The sequence below is a fragment of the Malus sylvestris genome, chromosome 11 (genome assembly GCF_916048215.2).
Source record: "Malus sylvestris chromosome 11, drMalSylv7.2, whole genome shotgun sequence".
Taxonomy (NCBI): Eukaryota; Viridiplantae; Streptophyta; class Magnoliopsida; order Rosales; family Rosaceae; genus Malus; species Malus sylvestris.
Genome location: NC_062270.1, coordinates 30,793,322 through 30,819,147, shown reverse-complemented (window position 1 = coordinate 30,819,147; position 25,826 = coordinate 30,793,322). Strand labels below are relative to the sequence as shown.

Sequence of the window (25,826 nt, the reverse complement as noted above, 5' to 3'; positions counted from 1 at the left end):
ACAGATGTCTTTCACATCCAACCAAAAATCCTATTATAACTTTTTAATGGCAGTTCCAAAAAAAAAAACGCACCTCTATTTAAAAAAAAAACGTATTTGTAAAAATATTTGGAAATGGAAGGGATATAGGGTAGCATAGCATTGAAAGCTTTTTCGTTAGCGAAATCTCTTTCTACCAAGAGTTCTAAAAGTTTTTTGTTTTTTTTTTGTGTAACAAATAAATAATCTGAATCGTTTTAATAACCAATAAAGTGATATAATTTGTTTATAGTTTATGTATAAGATTTATAAGTTATAAAAAGATGAATCGTTCTAATAACTATTTCTTTTTCAGTTTCATTTTTTTGCTGTAGATAGAGGAATAGTATGTGAGAGAAGATGAATAAAGAAGGGGGGGAAGCAACGATGGTAGAAGAAATGTGAAAATAATTCGTGTGAAAAAGACTCAAAACCGAAAACTGAAAACGAAGAAAAAGAAAGAAACAGAAAGAGAAATTGTCGCAGCCAACTCATAGTGACCCATACCCCTCTGCTCATGACAGATTCTTAACTCTTCTGCAGAAAAATGGCTGAAAGTCTTGCCTTCCAGCCTTTCTCTTCAATTTCAAAACTTCAATTTCTCCACCTGCCCCCCTTAATTATATGTTCTCTACATACCAGAAACCAAACCATATTCTGATACTAATTTATTTTCATTTATTCTGACCAATCAGATTTAAAAAGAAATGGAGAGAATGAATCCCCCTTCTCAAATTAGGAGAAAGGGAAAATTCACATGGTGTGTGTTGAGAAATTCTATCACGCCTTTCCCATGACCTCTTCAAATGTGATGTAAATAGACAAAAGAAAAAGCGGGACTTCACCGGCATCCCCCATATGCCACATCTACCAAGCACTCAAGTTGCTTCACCAAAACTAACACCATCCTTTTATTTTCCCTTGCCATTCAAGACATGAAAAGAAATCAACAACTTACTTTTTTTCAATCGGCAACTATTGTCCGTGAGATTTGAACTCAGAGCCTCCTGCAAGGCGGAGACTGCATGCTGCTAGACCGGTCATGTGGGAATTTCACAACTTGCTTAAGGAGAAAATCGAGTAACCAACATCGTCCACAGGATCATCCGGTCATAATAAATCCATGACATAATCCAAATGGTTAGAAAGGAGAGGGCACAAGTAAATGAATCTAATTTTTTATCTGCAAGCACATGAATGAGGTGACCATATCACCAACCAACCAACAAATGCTGTTCACTTTAGATAAAGGACATAAGGTAAAGAATCCTTGTTAAATACCAAAGGCAAAACACCAGATGTTCCAAAAGCAAAGCAATTTCCTCACCAGTACAGAATCCAAAACCACCTCTCGTCATCTGCAAGCCACCCCTTCAACTCCAACAGAACCGAACATGTCTAAATCCGGCACTGTTGCCACCAGAGACGCTGCAAAGATGGCGGCATGTGCTCCTGCAGAAATAGGCACCAGAGGCACCGTTGGATCCCTCATAATGAGAGAAATCGAGCACTTCAGCCAACTCGAACTAAGCAACCGATGTAGCTCGAAAAAGGCTCATCCCCAACTCAAAGACATGGCTTCCTCTACTAGTCATTTGGGCCGGACTTTTGAATCAGTTATAAAAACACAAAAGAAGAAAAAGAGATGCAACGGGCTCCTACCAAGCATATGTTCTATGGTGGAAGTCTCGGAGAACAATCGACCAACTGGTATTTCTGCATATAGTTACAGGAATCTAAGATCCGATGGGAAGAAATTGCCAGGTTAGACAATGCTCTCAGATAGCTTTGAGAAACCCAGCTTCTTCAGTCGGTTTGTTATAGGGCCAGCCCATGCTCTATCCGAGCTCCCACATTTTATGTCCACAACTTCAACAATGTTAGTTCCTTTTTTACTAGTTTTCTGCCTACTAGGAGTTTTATCCAGACCAGGATGATCAGAGCTCAGCATCGGGATTTGACTAGTATTTTTAGTATGAGTTTTTGTTTTCTGGGAAACTTCAGGGTGTCTCACATTAATGTCATTGCTGCTTCCACTGCTGCTAGCTTCATCGCATGACTTTCTTGGTTGTAGCCTTTTTGGAGTAGTAGCACCACAGAGAACAGAAACAGAAGCTGTTTGATGTTTATTTCTGGAAGATGCAGGCGTCGGAGATGCAACTTTGCTGGACTCTAATTCTCTTGTCATTAGGGAACTGACTGTCCCAGTGGTCCCGATTCTGATGGAGCCTCCACCACCCTTTATAGCTTCCAGCGTCTGAACCATGTTTCTTCTCGTCTTAATCAAAGGTTTGAGCAGACACCTTGTGACAGGGAATTTCTCAGCGAACAGATTCTTGTAGAGGGAGATGTTACAACCAACTCAGTTCAAGAGCCGTTCCTGCAACAGCATCAGCCAATGCGGTTCTGGATATGAATGGTGTATTTGAACAGTAATGTAGCTCTAAATCAGATTGTAAGTAGAGTTTCCCAACAAATTTACGGTCAATTTTTAGAAGTCGAAATCTGTGATATTTTAGAAACTCATTCAACTGCAAAATGACAATACATAAACCTCAATTTCAGTAGCATAAGTGGATAAGGCAGGGTACATAAACCTCATTTTCAGAAGCATGAGTGGATAAGGCAGGGTATTGAGTGGTACGAGTGAGATCACTACCTATGCATTTTCGAGTAATTCCAACCCGAAAAGTAGTTAAAATCTCGCCGTTAGTTGATCTCATACAGAAGGAAATCAACCAAGTTTTGGCAAAATCTGAAGATCTTCGAAATTGCAATTTTTTAAGTCACAAAACCCAAATTACAGATTATGCAGTAAATCTCACTTCCCTCATTTTCATTTATTTGCTCCAATTGCAATCAAGAAATCCAACACATCCTAAAAGATCAATTAAGTCCTTAATTAGCATCAACAACGTGATACTAAGATCCATCAAAACCCCCATTAATTCAATTTAATGCAAAGATTAAGCATAAACAGTCAAATCTCACAAACTAATCAAAAAGGCATTGAGTAATGATCAAAAATCAAGATCCACAATCAAGTACCCAAAGTGAAAACAATTACCAGATAAGAAATTAATAGCAATTAGGTTAAAAACTTACCCAGAATTAAGCGAGTGGAAATTGAGCTGACAGTGAATCCGGACCCAGCGAAGAATCAATCAATTGAGGTTATCGGTTATACCCATGTGAAAGAACCTTCTGAAAGCGAGAAATCAAAGAGTTTTATGAAGTTATGTTGAACACATGGATCATAACTCAATCTTTAAGAAAGGTACTGAATCCCACTTCAACGCATTTTTCCGTTCTTATTTGAACGAGCCAGACAGTCAACGCAAATCCAAACCAGTAGATCCCACACAAATAATTGGTATGAATACGGCCTTTTCCTTAATTTTTAATTCTTTCAATGGTGAATAGTTATGTTTACTCTCTTTTTTCTTAGGTTTTCTTTTTATCGTAAATCATTTATGAATTTACACCACAAACTATTTTTCTAACAAAAAAAAAAAAAACAATTAAACTAAAACAAAAACTCACAAAATTAAAACAAAAACTAATAGGTTGCTATCATCGAAACCCATTCTGCACTCTATATTTTCATATTTTACGATGAGTACATAATAAAATTTTAAAGTACTAATGACGGTGACACCACTTAATTGAAAAGGGAAAGACTTCATTGTCTTAATCTGAGTGATTACTCAAAAACTTTTTTTACGAGTTAGACCATCTCTAAATAATATGTCAAATCTTAAGTGGAATGTCATGCAATCAAATTTGAAAATAAAAAAAAAACTTCAACATATATGTCAATCTTACATGGATTGACATACGAGCCATTTGCTGTCAAATTTGACATATTAAAATTCCAGCAGATATGTCAATTCTTTAAATATTTTATTGTGTGAGTCATATTAATGCACCAATTATAAATCTTGAAAAAACATTTAGACTAAAAATGGGTCATACAAATTTCATTTATAACAAAAAAACATGTGAGTTGGAGAAAGCAAAAATTTGACATTGCTACATCAGCCATCAAATTAACATTTGTCATCTCCATTGAAGATGCTCTTATAATTTTTTATTTTTTTAATTATTAGTTCTACGAGTAGTTTTAAATTTTTGAAAAAAAAAATTTGCTTTTTAGGGTTAATTCACGTGGTGTGATATGAGTTGGTTGGGAGAATCTATTCTTGTGCCACACTTCACACTAATAGAAAGTTTAATAAAGTTTTGACGGAAGCAACAAATAGACCACCACAATAGAAGCGATAAAGTTTTTCATCCGCTAATTATCCTATAAACCTTATCATGACCTTCCACCATTTCTTGTACTCACGTTAGTACCATTGTATTTATTTCTGTATTATTGTGTAATTTTCGTTTTGCATAGCAAGTATATTTTGATTAAATAAAATATTAGAATTTCTGTTTTTTTTTTTTCTTTCTGAATTGTTCTCCAGTACTGGAGGAACAATAGTTGTCCTTGTCATCCTTTCCAACTTGCTCGCCATACTCTCTAAATAGTTGAAATACTTCTCCGCTGTAATTCCATTAGCTCACCTTAACTTGAACTTTTCAAAGCCCTCTCTCAGTTTAGCAACCAAGCTTTCAAGATGTACAACTTCACCTTCTTCATTCCTTGCTATAAAGAAGGAAGTAAGATTTCCCAAAACGTTGTCTCCCATGGGCGGAAGCAATATTCTCCGCAGGTTTATAGCTTGATTCCACGCGGATGGCCTTTCGGAACCCTTGTTTGATCTCGATGCTTGCATTGCGCATTTCTAAACAAGCGCTGACACAACTTCAGCTCTAGTAGGATTTAGCACCGCGGTACTGGCAGCTTAGAAACTTGAGAGAAGCAATCTTTGGGGCTATCAAACACTAATCTCCATTTTACAACATTAACAAAGACAAAATTTATTGGAGCTCGATCAACCAGTGAGTTGAGGAAATCAAGAGGTGGGAAACGTGACGCTGTAGCACCTATGTCGACAGTGACGACCATGGAGCCAAGGGCAATAGCAGCCCAGCGACGAATGAATTTACCGAGTGTGGATCCATCAGCGTCCTTACGTGAAATTGCTGATACCAATTGTGGAATATTCCATTTGGAAGCAATTTATTTTGCAGTTTGCAGCCCAATATCTGGCTGGTCCAAGATCTGATATGGGACAATCGACTTCGGCTTCAACAAATAAAGCCCCCTGGCTTCAACATACAGGAAATGTACATGAATTCACCGGCAAAGATGTAGAAGCGAGTGAGGGCTTCGGATAATGATGTCTTTAGAGCATCTCCAATGAGGGCTTTATCCTCAATGAAGCTACTATATTTCAAGTCATAGCGAGAAATTTCATCCCTGATGAGCTGAAAAACGAGGCTAAATCCACCACTAGGGCTAATAATTTCCTTTATTGGGTAGCATAAAATTGGGCTACATCTAACCCAAAAAAACAGTGGATCCTACAAAAAGAATTCTAAAATGAGCAAAATTCTTTCACTCTGTTTCCGCTTGCGAATACACTTACACTCTCATTTTATTCTTTTTTTAATTATTTTTCCTACTTATTTTTCTTACAATTTGGCTAATTAACGATTGTTTTAAATTCCATAAGAATTAAAATTTCAAATTGATTTAACGTTCCTGGTTATTGGTGGGTGAAATTTTCAAATATTTTTTTTCAAAATTTTATGGAACTAATTTACAAATTGGTGCTAGGTAAATTGTTGTGTTGTACGTGAAAATCAATTATTTCATAGGGCAAAATGGAGGTTTGTTTCTGTTGGTACCATATATTGGGCCTCGTCTTTGGGCCTCATCCCTAAGCCCATGACAAATGTAAAAGGGGAGAGAGCATTTATTCTATAAAATGGATTTTCCCTCACCCTCATGAAGGAAGGTTTCACCTTCATTAAGAGAGAGTCTCACACTCAACCCTTACAACAATATAGAGAGCAAAAGGGCAAGGGCTGCATCCACAGAGAGCTCCCTTGCCGATCTATTGTAATCCATACATACATACATAATCAACATCAGTGTGGACGTAGCCCAAACATTGGGGTGAACCATGATACATATTTGTGTTTTTGAGCGTTTGTGTGATTCACGGCCGGATTTACGTTGGTACAAGATGAAGGAAAAATTTTGTCCTAGCTAAGAACATGTGAGAATATTTGAATACATATGCAAACTATTAACACATTAAAGTAGGCATGCATTCAAAAACGATTCATAAAACCCATGACTTTCAAAGCCTAGTGAATGGTGAACCAATAAACTCTTTAACAACATTAAAGAGAATAAAGGATTTAGAGATTCTTTACCCTTGAAGCTTATCCTTGATTACACAAGGGATTCACCCAAGTGGAGGGCCTTCAAGTCACCTCCTTGCTCCTTGGATCTTCCTTGTGATTTTCTTCCTTTTAGTGCTCCTTTGCTTCTTTGAGGATTTGAGGATATGTTCTCCAAAACACCAAAAGCTTGATGTCTCTAAGTCTCTTCACCAAGGATATATTGTGAAGAAGAAATGGATGACTTAGAGAAGAATAGATTGCTAGCTAAAACTTCTCTAAGTGGCCGGCCTCTATAGAGAAAAAGAGAGAAAATGTTTCACCTCTTTTCATCAAGAAAACCCTAAATGAAAATAAAGCTATAAAGTTGAATTTATACTTCATCACATGTGAGTGGCAAACTTGTAATTAATCCAAGTTTGCATCCACTCACCCTATGGCCGGCCATGTTGATGTTATTGGGCTAATTGCCCATTTTGTTTTAGTTGTCATACAACTTAAACATAATGGGCATGGTGGACCAAAACGCTTTTGGGCCCCGAAGCCCAAAACCAACTTAAAAGCCCAATACGAACATTTCGTATAATTAATTAACTTTGACCATTCTTCAATTAAACCATTTAATTGCATATCCATTTCATTTAATTTCTTCACTTTCATCCTTACTCGGTGTACGATCCATTAGGTTCCATTTAGCGAGGTAGTGGGCGATTGTTACTCTTAACGATCGATTGTGAATTGAAACCACATTTCAATTCTCCCTTAAAATTAGTGTTTGCTAATCATTAGGGCTTCCACAAACCATGAGTGACACCTAGCAGCATGTCATGGTTACCCAAGCTAAGTAGAATTGGTTGGAGAACCTATCCAGTTACAACTACAATGCAATACGGTCCTTCTCTAATACAATACTCTTAATCACATTGTTTAAGTGATAGTTTGTTTCATGTCTACTATCCAATGTGATACGTCTCCATATGATTCTATTGAATAAGATTTGGAACAAACTTCCTAAGTCATATTCATATGCTTTGGCCAAAGACTCTCGAATCATATCTTAGAGTATTCTCCTTCCACCATGGAAGGTTAGAGATCCCTTGTTGTGCATTCATATGCCTACATAACTAGATAGCTGGACCCCAACAATGCCGTGGACACTCCAATGGAATGCCTTTGACATGATCAAAGGTCAAGGACTTAACCATTAGACATCTATAATGCCTCAGGTCAAAGGACTACTTTGCATATTGCAACTATCGAGTTCTTACATGACATGTATGTTCGAACTTTCTTTTGATCGTAGTTCAGTGTACTCGATTACTCTTTCGAGCATTTATGTGTTTGTCTTAGTGTCCAACACCAAATGACTTGAGACTAGTCATACTCACGCTTGAGTCGACATAACACATACCAACCTTAGCGGATTGTCAATGCCCAATTGGCAATCCTATGGCTAGTAACGTTTTAGGAATGAACATAAGAGAAAGGTCTCGTTAATCTAACTTACTTAAATCACTTGTCTCTTAGATCAAATACATTCCTTGGATTCCTTTATTGCCTAAACATATGATACAATAAATAGTGATTAACAATAAGTTTTGCCCTTCATTAAACATATAAAAGTTTAATACAATAAGTATTCCAAAAACTATTACATCAAATGATTGGCTTTGTGGGCATACTTCCAACACAAGATCCTCCGGATTTTGTGCATCAACATTTGGCGCCGTCTGTCAGAAACGACATGAAAAGCTATGTCGGTTTCTCTTTCATTTTTTCATCTCACCACCGTGAAACCTCACCACAACCTCCACCGTGAATCTGCAGAAACTCAAGAACCCAAAGCTTTTCCAGAGAACCTTCGCAGACCTTTCTCTCTCTTTCTCTCTCTCATCCCCCAAAACACACATTTATTGAAGCTCCATACTACTCTTGTGAACTTTCATTTTGGTCACCATTCTTGGCAATCTTCATACTTTTCATAGCTTCTGACTCAACCAAAAACACAGTTTTCAAGCATATCAGCCGCACCTGCATTTCTTCCGGGTTTTGATTACGCTTCTGTCACTGAGTGGCGAGCGAGTCAACTCGGAGCCGATTTAGGACAAGCAAGCCTTCCTTGCGTTTCTGTCCCAGACTCCACATGCGAACTGGGTCCAATGGAACTCGTCGATTTCGGCCTGCACCTAGGTCGAAATCAAATGCGACGACAACCATTCCTACATCTACTCCCTCCGCCTCCCGGGTGTTGGCCTCGTCGAGTCCGTCCCGCCCAACACGCTTGGCTAGCTGACTCAGCTTAGGGTTTTCAGTCCCCGTTCTAACCGACACCTGCACAATCACATTATCAACTCTCTCATCTCCTCCTCCTTCTCCATCTCTTCGCCCGAAGTCAATAGCCATAGAGACCGGGAAGGGAAAAAGGTCAATGACAACAGGGACGGTGACCTCCTTCAATCATTGACATCGTTTCCGTGCATCAACTCTTCTGGGTTTCTTTCATGACAACAGGGATCAGTTTGACAATGGTCGGAAGATGATGGTGGATAAGAGCCTAGACGGCGTTACAATCTCCGACATCGAAGATTTGGGGATTGAATTGGGTTCTGCGAAAAGACTCCATGGAAGTTTGACTAATATCATCGCTAATAACGGAGCTGCTACTCTGGAGACGTGGCACAATATCACTGCGCACGTCCTCAGCCCGAACTTCCCTTCTCGTTCCACCGGATGTTGTACTACGGCTGCTACAAGGACTCAAACCCGACCCGCCGGCCTGGATGCCTGACCCAGAGACGGCAGGACTAACAAATGTTGGCCAGCTACTTGAGATGAGGGGAAAAGAGCTTTTGGGTTCCAAATACAGGGATCTCACCTCCTGCGAATACCACGACCACCAGTGGAAAACCAGGAAGAATATAAGCTTTCTTACAATAATTCCATTATTATTCCCCTTTGTGCTGTCTACCATCTGCCAAAAGAGAAAAGAAAAAGTAAAACTCTCAAGTAGGCGCAATGCGCATCAACAACCTGCAACTAACGACCACCAACATGAAAAAAGATAAGCACTTTATCTTTGGGCTAATTTGTTTAAAATTATCATTTGTTTATTTAATAGTTTATTATTATTTTGTGTTGGTGGATACTTTACAATATGCATATTCTTTAAGGAGACCACATCATTTCTATCACACCTATATAGTGTGTTCCCGATTTGATTTGCTTTACAATGTGCATATGCCTTACAAACGCTTGTCTGCAATCTTCCTTACAATTATTTTATCAATTAATATTTTATTATTGCATCTTTAATCATTCCTGACTTCATTATTTAAAGTGGTAGGGTAAAACTTTATCATACAATATTTATTGGCCTAGAGTATTTTGACTGCCATTAAACTATGTCCTCATACAACATGTGATTTACCACACGCCTGAATAAATTATTTATTTATAGAAGGCACATAGTACAATATTTTGCCTTGACAAACTTTGTCAATTTGATTTATTCATTATACGGTCATACTTATACTGTCATTTATTGTCAGGAATTATTGAGCAACTAGATTCATTGATCGACATTATTGCTGATTAAAGAAGCCTACCAACACTATTGATCAGCCCATGGATCACTGAGCCACATGCTTATGGTGACAAATATTTAGTCTGAACAATGATCTCTTGTCTAACTCGACAAGCGGACCCGAGTCATGTCTATAATCAACTTATACTGAGTGCATGTCGATATAAAGTAGATACTTGCAATGAGGAATACCATGAGCCGAGCTGCCTCGCAGCAAGCATAGCCTCTGGCCGAGCAACCTCGCAACGAGCATCGCCTCCAGCCGAGCAACCGCCTCACCGCGAGCATGGCCTCTAGTCGAGCAGCCTCGCAACGAGCATCGCCTCCAGCCGAGCAGTCTCATAACGTGTGATACATCTAGCTGAGTATTGCTTTATGTTGAGCATTGCCTTATGTTGAGTACTGGTTCAAGACATCTAGCTACTTCGGCTCGTACATGGATTAGATTTGAAGTCTCCAACCAAAAGACTCTCTTGACTAAAGACTTGGGGGACTCCTGTTGGTACTATATATTGGGCCTCGTCTTTAAACCCATGACAAATGTAAAAGGGGAGGGAGCCCTTATTCTATAAAAGGGACTCTCCCCCACCCTCATGAAGGAAGGTCTCACCTTCATTAAAAGAGAGTCTCACACTCAACCCTCATAACAATATAGAGGGCAATACCCTCTAAGTCAAACAGAAAGCAAAAGGGTAAGAGCTGCATCCACAGAGAGCTTCATTGTCAATCTATTGTAATCCATACATACATAATCAACATTAGTGTGGACGTAGCCCAAACATTGGGGGTGAACCACGATACATCTTTGTGTTCTTGAGCATTTGAGTGATTCACGGTCGGATTTACGTTGGTCCAAGATCCTCCGGATTTTGTGCATCAACAGTTTCTTTCAACGGGTGAGATTGAAATCAAGGTTCTAAAAAACTCTAGGCGCTAGTCAGGCGGCGGGCTAGCGCTTAGGCGGCCTAGGAAGATTTAGGTAAATTTATTGTATATCTTGTAAATAAGTGTATATTGACATCTAAAAAAACCATACTTGTATGGATAATAAAATAATGATAAAATGCAAATTAGGTACACTATTTCCATAAGTATTGGATGAACTTGTAGTAAATCCATCATTTGCAAATTAGATACACCATTTCCATAAGTATACCACCATGAAACCAAAAAAGAAAAAAGCACGCAATTAATAAAAAAAACCTCCTAGGACCGCCTAGCCCGCCTAGCCGCCCAGCCCGCCTAGCCCCAACCCGATTTTTCCGCCCGATTTGCCAAAAAACGCCTCGGTTGCTAGGCGCCCAGCGCCTAGGCGGCTGCCTAGGGCGTTTTTTAGAACACTGATTGAAATAAGAGAATCTAATTCAACGAACTATTTATAAGTGATGAAATCTCACTTTGTCACAATTTGAACATTTTAGGTTGAAAGGTTCATAAAAAATTAAGATAGCATGTCCAAAAATCAACTTAAGAAAAGTCAACATAAAAAAATTATCACATAATCAAATCACTACATAAATATATATATAGCCCCATATAGAGCCCGAAAGAAATAGCCTCTCATTGGGAAAGATTCTTTTATAAAGCTCTAAAGATTCTTTTATAAAGCCCCAAAGATTCATCAGAACTCTAAAATAAGCTATATCCACCACTTTTCCAACTTCATATATAGCCAATCACTGGAGATGCTCTTGTAACTTAGGATCTAGTGAGAAATGTACGAATTTGTGAAGCAGAAATGTTCAACAAGTTCAAGGATGATGAAGGGAATTTAACGAGTCACATGTCAATTATGTACGGAGGGGATATACAAGAAGAGGCATCAACCTTCACCAGCACTTAAATTTTATTTATTTACTTTTTCTTGATAGAATCGATAAAGTTTTTCATTGCTAAGAACAAACAATTTGCACAAGATGCAAAAAAATTTAAATCCTTATACAGTTACCACAATAGACCACCACAAACAAAAGTCCCAAATAAAACTGTTACAAAGATAACAAATGCGACAGTCCTAACACAGGTAACTTGAATGGGCAGCAAATTGTTTAAGCTCCCTGCTTTCAAAACGAGTAACTCGTGCACTGCACCAACCAATTTGGAAGGGCAACCCAAGGCTGGAAGCGAGGCGTTACTTGTCCATTTACCAGGAGGATGATTCCCATGATGAAACTCTCCTAACAAAAATATATCCCACCCAAAAATTACATTAAAAAAAAAAAAGTATAGAAGTAACATATACATACGCAACATGCTTATTTTTTTCAAATTTAAGCGTGGAAAATTGCAATCACCATGTTGCTGTCTTTATATTATATCCATGATTGTCTTATAGGTGGCCCTCACGTTGCCGATGGTCCTCTTTTGATTACTGCTCTTCCACAACTCATAAAATATTGAAATTTTTTTGAAATGTTATGAGAACTTGTACACTTTTTTTAACGATCCGAAGTTCCGAACGGTTTATTTCAAGTTATACCTCATATATCATTCTTGCATAATATTAGCTAATTCGGAAATATTTGAGTCATCTAATTGAATTCAAAGAAATTGACAAACGCAATGTTTTAAGAAACATTAAAATTTCATTATAACAATTAAATAGGCAAATGGTTTCGGATTTGAATTGAAATTTTCATAGAGGATCTATGAATCGAGACTTACAAAATAGACGGTTCGGATATTTGAAGTTCAATGTGTAACAGATTTCACAACTAATCCTTATTTTCAAAGACTCCTTCTGTTGAAGAGCCCGATCTCTTATATGTACTAATTCGTAAGAAATCGGAAAAGTATTAGCTACTTTTTCAAAATTTGGAATCAAATTAATAATCAGAAATCAGATGAACTAGGGTTTACGGGTGCTAGTTGATACGATCCCCTTTTCCATTTCTAAACATGTCCTAAATTTTGCTCAGAAATAACAAACATTGCAAAAATTTCAAATTGCAATTTGAAATTTCTTTTAGAAAATAACTTTCACACACATTTAAAAAATAATAATCTCAATAATGTAATATGGAAACTGGTAAAACGTCTAATAAATTTATTTTATTTTCTGGGAAAAGAGTAAAAACATGGATTAGTGAGCTCTAATACTCACATTCCCATTGGTTCATTTTAATAGTCACAGTCCCCTCCCACCCAGATCTCTCCTTTTCAATATCTGCAGCTTCCATCTTGCTTGCTTTGCTTCACAAGCCTTCTCTCTCACTCCACCCCTCACCCCTCTCTCTCTCCCTCTCTCTCTCTCTCCCCCATCTGCAACTGCAACAACATTGGCTGTACCTCTCTCACTGTCGAAGTCTGAAAGCTTAAATCTCCGAATCAGAGAGAACCCATTTCCATTTTACATCCATCCCCGAAACTATACCACATCAACTCGAAACCATGAGTTTTGCCGGACCCAGAATTTCCAAACCGGCTAAGCCCCCAAACCCATCACCCACAACGCCGCCGCAGCCGCAGCAACCACCAAACTCCTCTTCAAAGTCCTCTGCTTCTTCCGCTTCTTCTTCCCTCTCGACCCACCTGGCCATGGTGGAGCTCAAGCAGAGAATCCTCACCTCCCTCTCCAAACTCTCCGACCGAGACACGTACCAAATTGCCGTTGAAGATCTCGAGAAAATCATCCAAACCCTCCCGCCGGAGGGCCTCCCTATGCTCCTCAACTGCCTCTACGACGCCTCCGCCGATCCGAAACCCGCCGTCAAGAAAGAGTCTTTGCGCCTGCTCGCATTGGTCTCTGCTTCCCACCCCGATTTCACCTCCACCCATTTGACCAAAATCATTGCCCACATCGTCAAGAGGCTCAAGGATGCCGATTCCGGCGTCCGGGACGCGTGCCGCGACGCCATTGGCGCGCTGTCGGCGCAGTACTTGAAGGCAGAGAGTGTGAGCGACAATGGGTCGGTTGTGGGTTTGTTTACGAAGCCTTTGTTTGAGGCTATGGCCGAGCAGAACAAAGGGGTGCAATCTGGTGCGGCACTGTGTATGGCTAAGATTGTAGACTGCGCTTTAGACCCGCCTGTTTCGTCTTTTCAAAGGCTGTTTCCAAGGATCTGCAAGTTGCTTAACAATCCTAACTTCTTGGCTAAGGCATCGCTCTTGCCGGTTGTTTCGAGCCTGTCTCAGGTTTGCTCAGTAGAATATCTACATTTGCTTTTTCGCACTCAAATGATTTTGTGGGCATGTACATTGTGGTCTCGACTCGATATAGTCATGTACATTGTTGTAGATTTTGTAGTAAAGTCGATACTTATGTGGTTGTTTGATTGCTAAAAAGATGTAGGACACAGAAGATAGAAAAGAGTGGTAATTTGGTTTGGAGTGTTGACTTGAAATGTCTTGTGTTTGGTGTAGTGTGAACTTATACATAGTCTTATTGCCAATAGAATGCAGGTGGATAGAACAATCACTTCGATCTATACTTTGGATGATTTAATTGGACTTTTACTGATCGAAGAGGTACCTACTTGTTGTAGGTTGGAGCGATTGCGCCCCAAAGCTTGGATAATCTACTGCAAAGTATTCATGAATGCCTTGGGAGCACAGATTGGGCAACACGTAAAGCAGCAGCTGATGTGCTGGTTGCATTAGCATTGCATTCGAACAACTTGATTACAGATAGAACCGCTTCCACCCTGACTGTCCTCGAGTCTTGCCGTTTTGACAAGGTAGTCTTTTGTTGCATATTCCTGAAGTGTGTTACTTTTCATCTTACAGCAAAACTGTTTTGGCGAGTACTTAAGTATAACATTTTCTTGTTTGATCGTTCAATTTACATTTTTTCAATAACTCGTGGCTTTGTATTCATATCCGGCACACCATTACACATTGGCAATTTAACACGGAACAGTATGTTAATGGATTATTTTTGCACAAGAAAATTCTTTTCAGTATAATGTTATTTATTACATGGAACTTCTAGTTTAGGAATTTTTTTGGTGTTTACTGCAAGAGATGGGGGTAGGTGAAAAATCAAGTAAAATGTTGGACTACTTTGCTATAGTATTTCCTCACTTGGATACTGAATATGTGTTTCACACATCGGATAGGCACCTAATATAATTTCTCAAATTTTCACTTTACTGGCTAGGAAAAAGCAGTCTGCTTGAAATATTGAATTTTGGATTTGGCCAACGTTCGTACATGAAATATGTAATGAGATAGAAGGGTGGCTATGTATTTCTGTTGGACTAGTCTCTAAAATATTGTTCGGTTTGGTTTACAGATTAAACCTGTCAGAGATAGCATGACAGAGGCATTGCAGTTCTGGAAAAAGATAGCTGGGAAAGGAGAAGATGAAGCTCCAAATGACAAGAAAGTCTCGTCTCATGGTAAGCTTATCAATAATACGACCTTTATTAAAATGCTTCAATTCCTTTTGGCTCTCACCGGATCATTCTGTTGTTGTCGCATTTTAATAAAGAAAATTCTGAATCAGCTGAGTTGTCAGAGAAGAATGAGCCAAAAAATTCAAAGCCTAGTGAGAAAACAGATCAAGGAGCAAAGGTTTCATCTAATGGTTCATCTCCTACTTCAGATTCTGTTTCTAAATCCAAAGCCAGTGGAGATAAAGCGGGTGTAGCTTTGAAGAAGAAACTGCCCATCTTAACTGACAAAGAGCTAAACCCAGAATTCTTCCAGAAACTTGAAAAGAGGGTTTCTGATGATTTGCCCGTTGAGGTAGTTGTTCCTCGTAGACATGTCAATTCTTCAAACTCAAATAATGAGGTAGAACCAGAGGCAAATGATACAAATTCCAAAGAAACTCAAAACCGGATTGCAAACAGCCAATTTAATGATATTCATGGATCTTTCAGTAGTAAATACCGTAACACAGAGAGAGGAATAGCTGGTCTGTATACTAAACAACGAGATCATGATGACCTTGCGAGGGATAAATGGCCAGAAGAAAGGGCGAATGGAAAAGACTCCAGAACGAGAGCAGTTGATATTGATGACAGGATTGATATAAATCAAAGGGAGTCGTCCAGTAGTCGTGCAGGTTTCTCTAAACCCGATGGTCAACCTGAAGGATCCTTTGTCAATAACAAAGGAAATTGGTTGGCTATCCAAAGGCAATTGTTGCAGCTGGAGAGACAACAAGGTCATCTTATGAGCATGTTGCAGGATTTCATGGGCGGGTCTCATGACAGCATGATAACTTTGGAGAACAGAGTAAGGGGTCTTGAGAGAGTTGTTGAAGACTTGGCACGAGATTTATCAATATCATCAGGTAGAAGAGGCGGTAATTTTTCGATGGGGTATGAGGGGTCTTCTAATAGGCCTTTAGGCAAGTATAACGGCTTTCCTGATTACACTGGTAACAAGTTTGGAAGAGGTGGAGATGGACGAATTCCATATGGCGAACGATTTGCCCAAAATGATGGACATGTTTCCGGCATGAGGGGACGGGGCCCTACTTGGAAATCTGACATGTCTGAGGTGTGGGATTTTCCAACATATGGTGGTTCCAGAGGTGGACATATTGGTTCGAGGAAGGCTGTAGGAGGTGGTCCTGGGGATGGTAGGTCACCCAAATCAGAGAATGGGAGTGATCAAGGTAACAGCAGGCGAGCATGGGATAAAGGGGCTGGACCTGTTAGGTTTGGTGAGGGGCCTTCCGCAAGAAGTGTTTGGCAAGCTTCCAAAGATGAAGCTACCTTGGAAGCAATTCGTGTGGCTGGAGAGGACAATGGAACATCTAGATCTGGAAGAGTAGCTATACCTGAATTGACTGCAGAGGCTATGGAAGATGATAATGTGGGCCAGGAGCGGAATCCAATCTGGAATTCTTGGACTAATGCAATAGATGCTCTTCAAGTGGGTGATCTGGATACGGCCTTTTTGGAAGTGTTGTCTACAGGAGATGATATCTTGCTTGTAAAGTTGATGGACAGATCAGGTCCTGTGATTGACCAACTTTCAAATGAGACAGCAACCGAGGTCTTGCATGCTGTTGGGCAATTCTTACCAGAGCCAAACTTGTTTGACATCTGTTTGGCTTGGATTCAGCAGGTATTTTCCTTCGTAACGGATGTGTGAGTTCACTATTTTTAAGGATGTGTTTCATTAGTTTCCTTCTTAATGGTTAGACTTCATATTAAGTGTTTCATGTCCGTAATAAGTTTTTTGGTTGAGTCTATTTGCTCTGATAATTTCCAAATACTAATGGGAAGCATACGCGTTCTCTGCGTTTCTCTGCTTCATAGAATTCGATAGTATTGAAAATGTCCCCGTCTTTTCAATTTTATTGCTTTTGCTGTCTGGTCATGGAGATGCCTCAGTTTGACCATTTGGTCCCCTTTTTTCCGTTTCGCAGTTGGTTGAAATAGTGCTCGAAAATGGTTCTGATGTTTTCGGTCTTCCCACTGACGTAAAGAAAGAACTCGTTTTGAATCTGCATGAAGCTTCTGTAACACTGAATCTGCCCGAGGACTGGGAAGGTGCAACACCGGATCAACTTTTGGTGCAGTTGGCATCATCCTGGGGAATCAATCCTCAGCAGCATGACAAATAGTTTCTAGTTGTATGTATTGCCAACTTGTATTGAATTCGAGCTTGCGTTTTGAGTGGAGTGAATGATTTTGAAGTCCTACAGTTCGCATGAGTTGAATATAATTGCCATTTGACAGATAAGTTTCCAGCATCTGTGTCTGCGCAGCTTAAGGTAGAAATTGTAGCCGATTGGTTTCTTATTCAAGTTGGAAATACACAAACTCCGTGATACCCGAGATCATAACCTAAGATAAGGTATGCTACTGTCAGTTGTCAACAAAGTTTGGGTGATTTTTAACCGTTAATGCATGTGGGGCTCACAAAACAATGGTCATATTTCATTAACGCAGTAAGCAACTAGGAAAATCCTTGCAACGGTAACAAAGTCCAGAGATTCTTACAGTGCCCCAACTCCCAAAGTTCCCTCTGGTGGCCATTTCCACAAGAAATTCTTGTGTCCCACTGGGAGGACCACATTACGCATACACACAACCACGGAAACCCCTTGTGTTGGGGTTCATGAAAAATCAGTCCCATGGTGGATCCAATTCAAGGAGGTCCGTTTGGTCATGCGTAGGGATACAGGTGACGTGATCCATCCAGAAAAGGAAAATTATTATACCAAATGATAAAAAGGGAGAGGCTGTAGAAGACAGGAGATAATAAGTATTGCATCTTCATGCTCTTGTTCAAAATATACATATTCAGTTTCACCAAAGAAAGTACGAAGGCATCAGAAGAGTGTTAAATTCAACAGGTAGTAGACTATTTCTATATATACAAGGCCTGCTCTTCCATGAGCCTTCTTCCCCAAAGGTCTAAACCTGACAGTGCACATCAAGGCAGCAGACCGAACCCTCTTCTAGTAATCCTTGGCCGAAATGTGACACATCAACTCTTTGATGACCGGAAAATTTCACATCAACAGACTAAAACAACCGATTCCTCGGGCAAAAAAAACCTCTTACGAGTGAAAGCACTTAAAGCAAACACTGCAAATAGCTGCCCCTCTGGATGCATAACACACCGACTGTCGAGGGTCTCAAACCAAAAGCCCAATTTTGTGATTAGCCACCGCATCTACTTGCCGGCATACCAGTTTTGTGCACACTTGGCATCAACGGCAAGGTCTACTTTAAGATTATTCTTTCCGTTGAAGGGAAACGACATGCACTCAACAACTAATTTCTTTGCTTCCTCAGCAGACTCTGATGGCCCTTCCAGGATCACTTCATCGTGAACCTGCTTTCCAGATAAAGGTTATTTCCACAATTCTTGTCAAAGCTACTATTTGTTTTGTTTAACCCTTTGATTAAATATTCAACAGTCAACCGGGACGCACGCAAACTCATTCAAATTCTCACAGTAATTTAAGGATTGTATAAATGTTGCGCTAGTAAAAGAAACTTGAAACTATTCAATGAGAGTCCAAGATTAAGAATGAAGATTTGTAACAGAAGAAATTAAGCGAGGAAAACATGATTTAGAAGGATGCTTTCAGAATAAAGCTGGAAAAGAAATGGCAACATGTTCTGCTGTCTGATTAACTTAAGAAATTATGCATTTATTTCCACACTATACTGCTTATAACACCCTCCCTCCTTGCAAATTTCTTAAATTTTTCCATTACTCTCGCATCTAAATTTAAATTATAGAAACTTTTTAAAACCTGGAAAAACAATTTAATGGGCCGGCATGACCAACCTCTCAACAAGGGAAGACAAGGAAAAACCGGGAAAGGGGTGAAGGAGAAAGCAGGGGAGAAGGAAGCCAATAAAATTCTTTTATTCCATAAAGAAAAGGGTAAATAAGAGTAAAATGGATAATATTTAGAGGGATACACGGTGCAAATAAAACTACCCATCAAAACATAATATCTAAATCTTTTAAAACAACCAAATTACATACATTCAAGGACAAGGAACTGCGCTCACATGGTCAACTAAGATGAAAATTGTTTTTGCACACATTTCTAGACATTATAAAAATTTACTGAGAAATCAACAAAGACAGAGCCAGATAATGTGGCTTGAAAGGGCACAAGAAGATAGTACTTCCACTTAATTTCAACGAAGGACATAATGCGAGATCAACGTAGGACATTATGGGAGAGAAAAGTAAGCAAACACAGAATCTAAAAATACAAATCTAATTTAATATTTTTGCTCATGCGTTGACAGTCTTAAATCTAGTTTAATATCTAGGGGAATCAGGAGTTCACCTGTAAAAGCAGCCTCCACCCAAGTTCATTCAAACGTGCATTCTTGGATATTTCTAACATAGCACACATGGCAACATCAGCAGCACTGCCCTGTTACAGTCACACAACCAAAATCTCACATGACTACAGAGGGAGGAGAGGAAGGAAGAGGGGAAGCGAGGGAACAAGAGGTGAGTGGTGGGGAGAAAAGACAGGAAATGCTCTGGAAGAACCTGCACTGGTGTATTGATAGCAGCCCTTTCAATATGACCTCTTAGAGCACGTTTATCACGAGATACTGCTGGGAACTGGCGAGCCCGTCCAAGTAATGTGTGAACACATCTATTTTCTATAGCTTCTTTTTTACGTTCTTCTTGCCAAATAAGCACTTCTTGTCTTTCTTTGTACCACAGTTTAACTGTGTTTTCTGCTTCCTGAACCGATACCTGGAACCACCATACCATAGCAGATCATTCAAATTGATAAAGAAACAATATAAATATCTTATTACGCTTCAAGCTTAGGGCATGTTTACTTGCAAGGAATGGAAATGGAATGAACGGATTCATTCCCATACCTATACGAAGCAAGTAAACATGCCATTAGTGTTGCAAGATTACCTTCCAATCCCGGGAAAGCCCAACTGGAGTTTTCCCATATGCAATGGAAAAGTTAAGCATTTTAGCTTTCCTTCTTTCAGAAGCAAAGTTATCCTGAATATGGAATATTATTGTACCAGAAGATAGTGGTCAGAGTAAAATCTATAACAGTAACCGCATGCAACAAACCACATTAGACTGGCAAAAAAACCAACCCCAAATATCAAAATGTTACATGCTAATAGATGGTATCTGTATTAAATTACAAAATCAATGTATCAGCTGTCCAAATTGGAAAATATGCAGCATGAAATTAGGCAAGATAAATTTCTATAAAATAACGAATCAATTTTAAAGGGTGCCCACTGCATGAGGCTCTCACCAAGGGGGTCTGAGCACAAAATTTAACAAAAAAGACTAGAAAACTCAAATATATAAGCTTCGTAGTTGCTAATGAAAAAAGAACAGAAACAAATGTGTTGTATTTTCATACAATGTCTACCCCAAGCCCCATCATTGTAGGAAGCAGTATTTAATTCATTCTAAAACAAAGTTTCATCTTTTAGTTTGTCCAGGTCCGTTCATGGCACAGCAGTTTCATTTTAGGAGAAGAAAACCCTTCCCGATTAAGACTAAGGCAAGGGCAATAATACTACTGAATTGTGCCTTTTACTTGCTTCATTGTTTTCCAATGGTATAACACTCTCAACCTCACCCCAAGCCCTCACCATTTAAACAAGTTTATATCCTTTTGAGACTTTCACTGTCTCAAACAAAACATTGCCAACTTCATGAAATAAAGAGGGAGCAACAGAAAGAATTATACAGCATTTTCTTCTCCAAGGTTAAATTATAATGATCAATGCTCATATTTTTTGCTTCTTTTGGCAAAGAAATCTTTCTTTTTGCTTCCTAAGGCGAAGAAATTTTCTTCTCACAAAACTCATTTTCCAACTATCATCTCAAATAAATCCTCACTACTACACTAGGAAAAAAGATTATACTGTTTTACCTTCAATAATGGAACTGGGGGTTTCTCTTCACCAGGTTGAGGATCCCACTCAAGTAGCACTTCTTCACTCTCAACGGCATCACGAATATGCTGGTACATGTTCATTGCAGTCCTTGAATGAAAATCTCCACCAGCTTTGAAGGCATCCAACATACTTGTACAGTTGGACAGATGAGCAAGAATCCTGAGTTCGAGCTGTCATACGAACACATCAATTAAATATTTAAAATCATGAAATAAGTAAGCAGATAATACAGACAACACACCTGTCCATAATCAGCAACAATAAGAGAATTCCCGGGTGCAGCTACAAAAGCCTGGCGGATCTTATACCGGTCTTTCTCCAAAGCAGGTTGGTTCTGAGTCAGGAGAACCAAAAAAAAAAAAGGATGAACATGCATACCTCCCAAGTTTCCACTACAGTTGGAGACACTGGTTACAAGCAAGATATTTAAGTGAAAATCATTGATGTGTTATTAAGTGATCAGGAAACCAAGGGAAGCTGGCCATCCAGATTTCATCCTTATTGAATGGTGGATGTCTTGGATAAAGCATTGATGTCTTCATTTAAATAGATCACAATAAAAAGTTGACAGAACTAATAATACCTGTAAATTAGGCCTCCTCGCGGACAGACGCCCCGTTTCTGTGTTGATATTTAGAGAACAATGAATTCGCTTATTCTTGCCTGATATATTACTGCTCTGTAGTAGAAATAAACCAATATCATTGTAAACATCCACATAAATTTTCAGTTCAAAAACTCAAGAATGAGGAGTTAGCTTGCCAATAGTGGAGGTTTAATAAGCATAAAAAGTATGAAATAATGGCCGAAATGACCTGCAAAGGAAGGATGAAGTTGGATATCAAGGAATCAATAGAGCAAACTTGGCATAAAGCAGCAATGGCGTGGCAAGCTTCCTTCCCTTTCCCCTTCTCCTCTTTCTCAAATGCTTTAAAAGCTGTTCCATAAGCAGATGTGTCAACCTCAGACCTATCCTCTTGTGCTCCCAAATATTCAGCATCCACTGTCTCACAAGCATCTCCAACACCTTCCTGGTCGTCATCCACAAAATGAAATTCTGAAGAGACCTTCCCAGATAAAATTTTCAAAGCATCTCCACCAACTGAGGGCCAACCACTTGCTGTGTAAATCTCAGCTGGAAGATTGGAAACAATATTATGCAGAGTAATATTGCGAAATTTTGAGGCTGTATTCTTCCCTTCTTCAATCACTCCATCAATGTTTGGAACTCTGAAAGTCTTCTCCGTTGGAAGAAACTGGTTGGAGTCCTTTCTGTAACAGGAAACAATCAGGTCAAATTTGTACAGCTTTCTTGTCTCCATCAGGCTAGGGGGAATAGAAGTAAGATTCTTTTTTGCTATTATCCCTGCATTTGAATAGTGTAAAAATTAAAGATTCTATTCAAATGGGGGATAATTCAGGTTCCAAAAGAAGTCTCTAGAGTGAGTGATTGAATTTTCTTTTGGTTACAATACAAATAGTTCCAATGGATAGCTTTGTTTTTACTAGGAGACCTCATTGTATTAGTATTCCTCATCGGGACAGTTGAGGTTCATTTTCAATCATACAAAACCACTTACCTAAAATCTTTCCTTTCTAGCCTAAGTTTTAAATTTTAACTTGATGATTAAATAAAGGAGACTGAGAGTATTTTCTTCTCACATGAATCAAAGTCTAATAAAATTTTGTAACTATTTCTGCTTCCTGTACATGTAGTCATGCTAAGCATATGCTGCCCTTAACTATTAAGACCAGCAAAGCATAATGGTGAACGGTTCTGACATAAGATTGTAAACTTTTAACCCTTGATACTTCCTTTTATCCAGAAGAATAGAAAAGCAAAAGGACACAACTTATGAGAACTAAGCATATCTACAACCATATCATAGGATAAAAGAAAGTATTCAGCTCAGAAAGCTTCTGTAACAGGTAAAACTTTCAAAAGCCCAGACAAATAGCAATGGATGATAAACTCACCATGTCAACATCACTGTAGCACTAGAATTACTAAAGCGAATACGATGTTGAAATCAAAAAGTCAAGTAGATATTACAGTTTCTGTATTTAGAAGCAAGTAAACATAGTTTGTTGACTTCCATTCCACAGTCACCAACTAAAGCTGATATAACCAAAACATCAAAATAGCATGCATTTAGTATCTTGCACCCTGTAATTTGGAGTCTACCAAAATAATTACCTACAGCAAGATAATTATAACTAAACAGAATAAATTTATTAATTGAAATGTGTACCTATTTGCGATCCCACCAAAGAGGAGCTGGCGTAGTTGCACATCACTTCCCACATTCATGTAGTTGGCATCAGGGCAGTACCTAGACGCCCACCTACGAAATCTGTTTGCAGCAATCTCTTGTTCTGCTTTGGCCAACTTCTCAATCTCAGCTAAATAATCCCGATTAACCAACATTCCCTCAGTTTCCATCTTAACTAAAAGCTCACCAAATGGTCTCCAATATTTTTCATAGAAATTAAACATGGTTCCAGGTTCTGGTTTTCCATCAATTTTCCACTCCTTTTTGCTTAGTTGGTTTTTCATACTCTCATAAAGCTTCAGTGTGCTTATTGAATCTAAGGCAGAATAACAAATCCATGGTTTTCTCTTTTCTCTTTGTAGCACTTCAACAGGGTCAATAATGGTCACTTTCCCGTCACTTCCATCTTTCTTCACTTTCTTCCTGCCAAATATTGTTTTCATAGATATTTTACCAATCAAATCCTTCTCATCACTCAGTTGGGCCCCAGACATGACCTTTGGGTCATGTGAAAGTGCTTCAAGAGAATAACCACCTTTTAACCGCCTTGATGAATCCCACAAGCGAGCCATGTGCATCGTGTCGGCATGGAAACCAGAAAGCTTAATCCCATAGTTCTCTATTACATGGTTATCAAAGCTATAATTGTGCCAAACCTACAAAAGATGGGGGACTGTCATTGTTGAGTTTATTTCTCAAAATGCATATTCCATGTATGGTGAAACACCAGCCAAGTAATTTTCCAGGCTAAAAGAGAAAAGCACATACCAATTAAAACAGCCAACAGTAGTCAATAAGAAAAAAGGATATAAAACCAGTCTTATTAAGAGGAAAATAAAACAGAGAATTAAGAAAATAGAGGTGAGTAGTATTTATATATATGATTATTGGGAAAAATTTTGACACAAGGCATTGATCCTTTATCAGTCAGAAACAGAAGCAGTTCTGAAAAACAAAAAGTTCATTTAGCCTGAAGTCACTAGGGTATTGAAACATGTCCTGTGGATGAGTTTGGAACAAACTGATAGTTCTATCAATTGAAAACAGCAATGATCAAAATGCATAAAGAAAATGCTCGCAAAAATAGAAAATCATTTACCAACAATAGCATTGTGCAAAGCAACAGGTAATGGTAAACATCTGATTAATGTGACTAAGTTTTTCAGAAATAAAAAGGTGGGCCTTTTAAAAAAAGCTACTCCCACCCTCAATCACAGGCTCACAGCCCAGTTGTCTGTAAACATATACAGTAAAATTTTGAGTTCCAAGCTCCAGACCCTCAATATGAATCAAATCTGTCAAAATCCTTGTGGTTTCATTGTCGAAAAACAAAATACAGTAGTCATTTCCCGAAAGTGCCACTATCTAACGATGATTAAGTTGTTTGCAAGATGCTGTGAGTCAAGACTATCTTAAAGGAAAGAAAAAGCAACCTTTTTGATGGAGGGGTCTTCGAAAAAAGGAGCAAACTCCATTAAAAGTTCCTTGCCACCACCATCAAGAACATCCACCCAAATACAAGACTTCCCATTTCCAAAATCCACATCTGGTCCAGAATAGATGCTAAAACATATTATTTCTCCATGATCAACAGGTGTTTCTAGCTTCACCTCTATATTCGCCACCTGTAAAAATTCTACCATTAGCAATTGGACAGTAGCTTGTAAATAAGAAATCTTAAACACCCAATACCCAATCACGCATTTATTTTAAAAGAAAGGGCAAGTGAAAAATTACATGCAGACAGAACTTGTATCAATCAAAGCTAAGATAAACTTGAAGCATATATACCTCTGTGTCACAGGCATGGACAAGATGCCTGTATTGATCTGTAAGCATCCTAACAACTTTTTTCGCATCAGGGACACTGTTGACAACAAGAACCTTGTCATATATGGTACTAAGCTTCTCAAGAAGATCTCCCTCATTTATTGCTGTAGCAGCTTTAGTTTCAGAAGGTTTTTTAGCTGACTTGTCCCTTTGAATCACATGAGCAGCATCTGCATGACCATTCACCTTCTTCACTTTAATATTGTCAATCCCTCCAGAAGCTGACACATTCTGACGGTCCTGTCCATAACCATTCACCTTGTCCACTTTTATCTTATCAACTCCTCCATAAGCGGACACATTCTGATGGTCCCGTCCATGACCATTCACCTTGTTCACCTTAATCTTGTCAATCGCTCCATAAGCCGACACATTCTGACTGCCCCGTCTGTAACCATTCACCTTGTCCACTTTAATCTTGTCAATCCCTCCATAACCACTCACCTTGTCAACATTATTTCCTTCACCATGTGCTTTACC

At 38.9% G+C, this 25,826-nt stretch overlaps 3 protein-coding genes and 1 long non-coding RNA gene across 6 annotated transcripts; 2 read left to right on the top strand and 2 right to left on the bottom strand.

Moving 5' to 3' along the window:
* Positions 1–1,180: 1,180 nt before the first annotated feature.
* On the bottom strand, positions 1,181–3,408 carry LOC126591382 (uncharacterized). 2 transcript variants are annotated; one of them, XM_050257054.1, is made up of 2 exons: positions 3,124–3,408; positions 1,181–2,424 (listed from the first exon to the last, which is right to left on the bottom strand). In XM_050257054.1, exon 2 carries the CDS (start codon positions 2,282–2,284, stop codon positions 1,784–1,786), a length of 501 nt encoding a protein of 166 aa, XP_050113011.1. In that variant the 5' UTR covers positions 2,285–2,424; positions 3,124–3,408; the 3' UTR covers positions 1,181–1,783. The 2 variants fall into 2 exon arrangements, with proteins under 2 accessions (XP_050113011.1, XP_050113010.1); XM_050257053.1 differs by having other exon boundaries at positions 1,181–2,398; positions 3,124–3,407.
* A 9,624-nt stretch (positions 3,409–13,032) lies between these two features.
* Positions 13,033–17,548, top strand: LOC126588945 (microtubule-associated protein TORTIFOLIA1-like). Of its 2 annotated transcripts, none has more exons than XM_050254107.1 (5): positions 13,033–14,038; positions 14,389–14,580; positions 15,138–15,243; positions 15,351–16,927; positions 17,232–17,548. In XM_050254107.1, the coding sequence occupies exons 1-5, from the start codon at positions 13,295–13,297 to the stop codon at positions 17,427–17,429; spliced, it is 2,817 nt and encodes a 938-aa protein (XP_050110064.1). In that variant the 5' UTR covers positions 13,033–13,294; the 3' UTR covers positions 17,430–17,548. The 2 variants fall into 2 exon arrangements, with proteins under 2 accessions (XP_050110064.1, XP_050110063.1); XM_050254106.1 differs by having other exon boundaries at positions 15,336–16,927.
* Positions 17,549–18,067: 519 nt separating this feature from the next.
* LOC126588946 (DNA polymerase I A, chloroplastic/mitochondrial-like) lies at positions 18,068–25,591 on the bottom strand. Its single transcript, XM_050254108.1, is given in 12 exon segments — positions 18,068–18,649; positions 19,629–19,718; positions 19,841–20,053; positions 20,228–20,320; positions 21,219–21,413; positions 21,485–21,577; positions 21,827–21,922; positions 22,059–22,515; positions 23,496–24,172; positions 24,950–25,141; positions 25,308–25,409; positions 25,412–25,591. Coding segments are annotated over 12 exon segments (2,403 nt in total). The 5' UTR covers positions 25,445–25,591; the 3' UTR covers positions 18,068–18,487.
* On the top strand, positions 18,565–20,125 carry LOC126588947 (uncharacterized). Its single transcript, XR_007611680.1, has 2 exons — positions 18,565–18,666; positions 19,600–20,125. It is a non-coding gene; the product is annotated as an uncharacterized LOC126588947 (long non-coding RNA).
* Positions 25,592–25,826: the final 235 nt, after the last annotated feature.